Source organism: Montipora foliosa, chromosome 6 (genome assembly GCF_036669935.1).
Source record: "Montipora foliosa isolate CH-2021 chromosome 6, ASM3666993v2, whole genome shotgun sequence".
NCBI lineage: Eukaryota > Metazoa > Cnidaria > Anthozoa > Scleractinia > Acroporidae > Montipora > Montipora foliosa.
Window position 1 is genome coordinate 46,741,844 of NC_090874.1, and position 615 is coordinate 46,742,458.

Here is a 615-nt window from a genome sequence, read left to right on the forward strand (position 1 = left end):
AAAAAATGGAATGGCCCAATGGCCCTCTATTTTAATCTACATACAAGAATGTTTGTGCAAGAAGTTGCTATCATGAATGGGCGCAAAATTTTATCGTGTTTTGAAGGTGAATCAGCTGGTTTAAAAAATCGCAGGCGCAAAAAGCCCGTCATTCTTGCTAATGAGGTGACGTAACAATGAAAATATCCACTCGCCAACATCTAAAGCGAGAATAACGTAGCCGCGCGCGGACGCCCTTAAAATGGGAAAACGCAAGCGAAAGGTGCTGCCAGGCACGTATCTTGTTGACAAGATAATCGACAAAAGAACAGTGGGAGGCAACCTAGAACTGTTGATTTCATGGAAAGGGTATGGACCAGAAGGACATACCTGGGAAACTGCCTGCCATATACCAAAAGAACTTGTCCAGGCCTTCCTAAAGGACGCACAGAAGCACACCACGAACGAGGATGCAGGCAGTCTCCAAGACAACCCCCGGAAAAAGAGAAGAACAGAAGCAGATTTTGGAGGGACTTCCAGGGAACAAGACCCATCGAATGACGAGCAGAAAGCCCTCCAGGAGCAATTGTTACAAGAAATCGAACAACGAAGAAAAATATCTTCAAAGAACAGAAC

At 45.0% G+C, this 615-nt stretch overlaps 1 protein-coding gene across 1 annotated transcript in view; it reads left to right on the plus strand.

The window, feature by feature from the left end:
• The first annotated feature begins 241 nt into the window (after positions 1-241).
• LOC138005631 (chromobox protein homolog 5-like) overlaps positions 242-615 on the plus strand; it is a 546-nt gene continuing 172 nt past the window's right edge. The window contains exon 1 of the mRNA XM_068851831.1: positions 242-615. This exon is cut by the window's right edge and continues 172 nt beyond it. Coding sequence (XP_068707932.1) covers positions 242-615 — 374 coding nt within the window.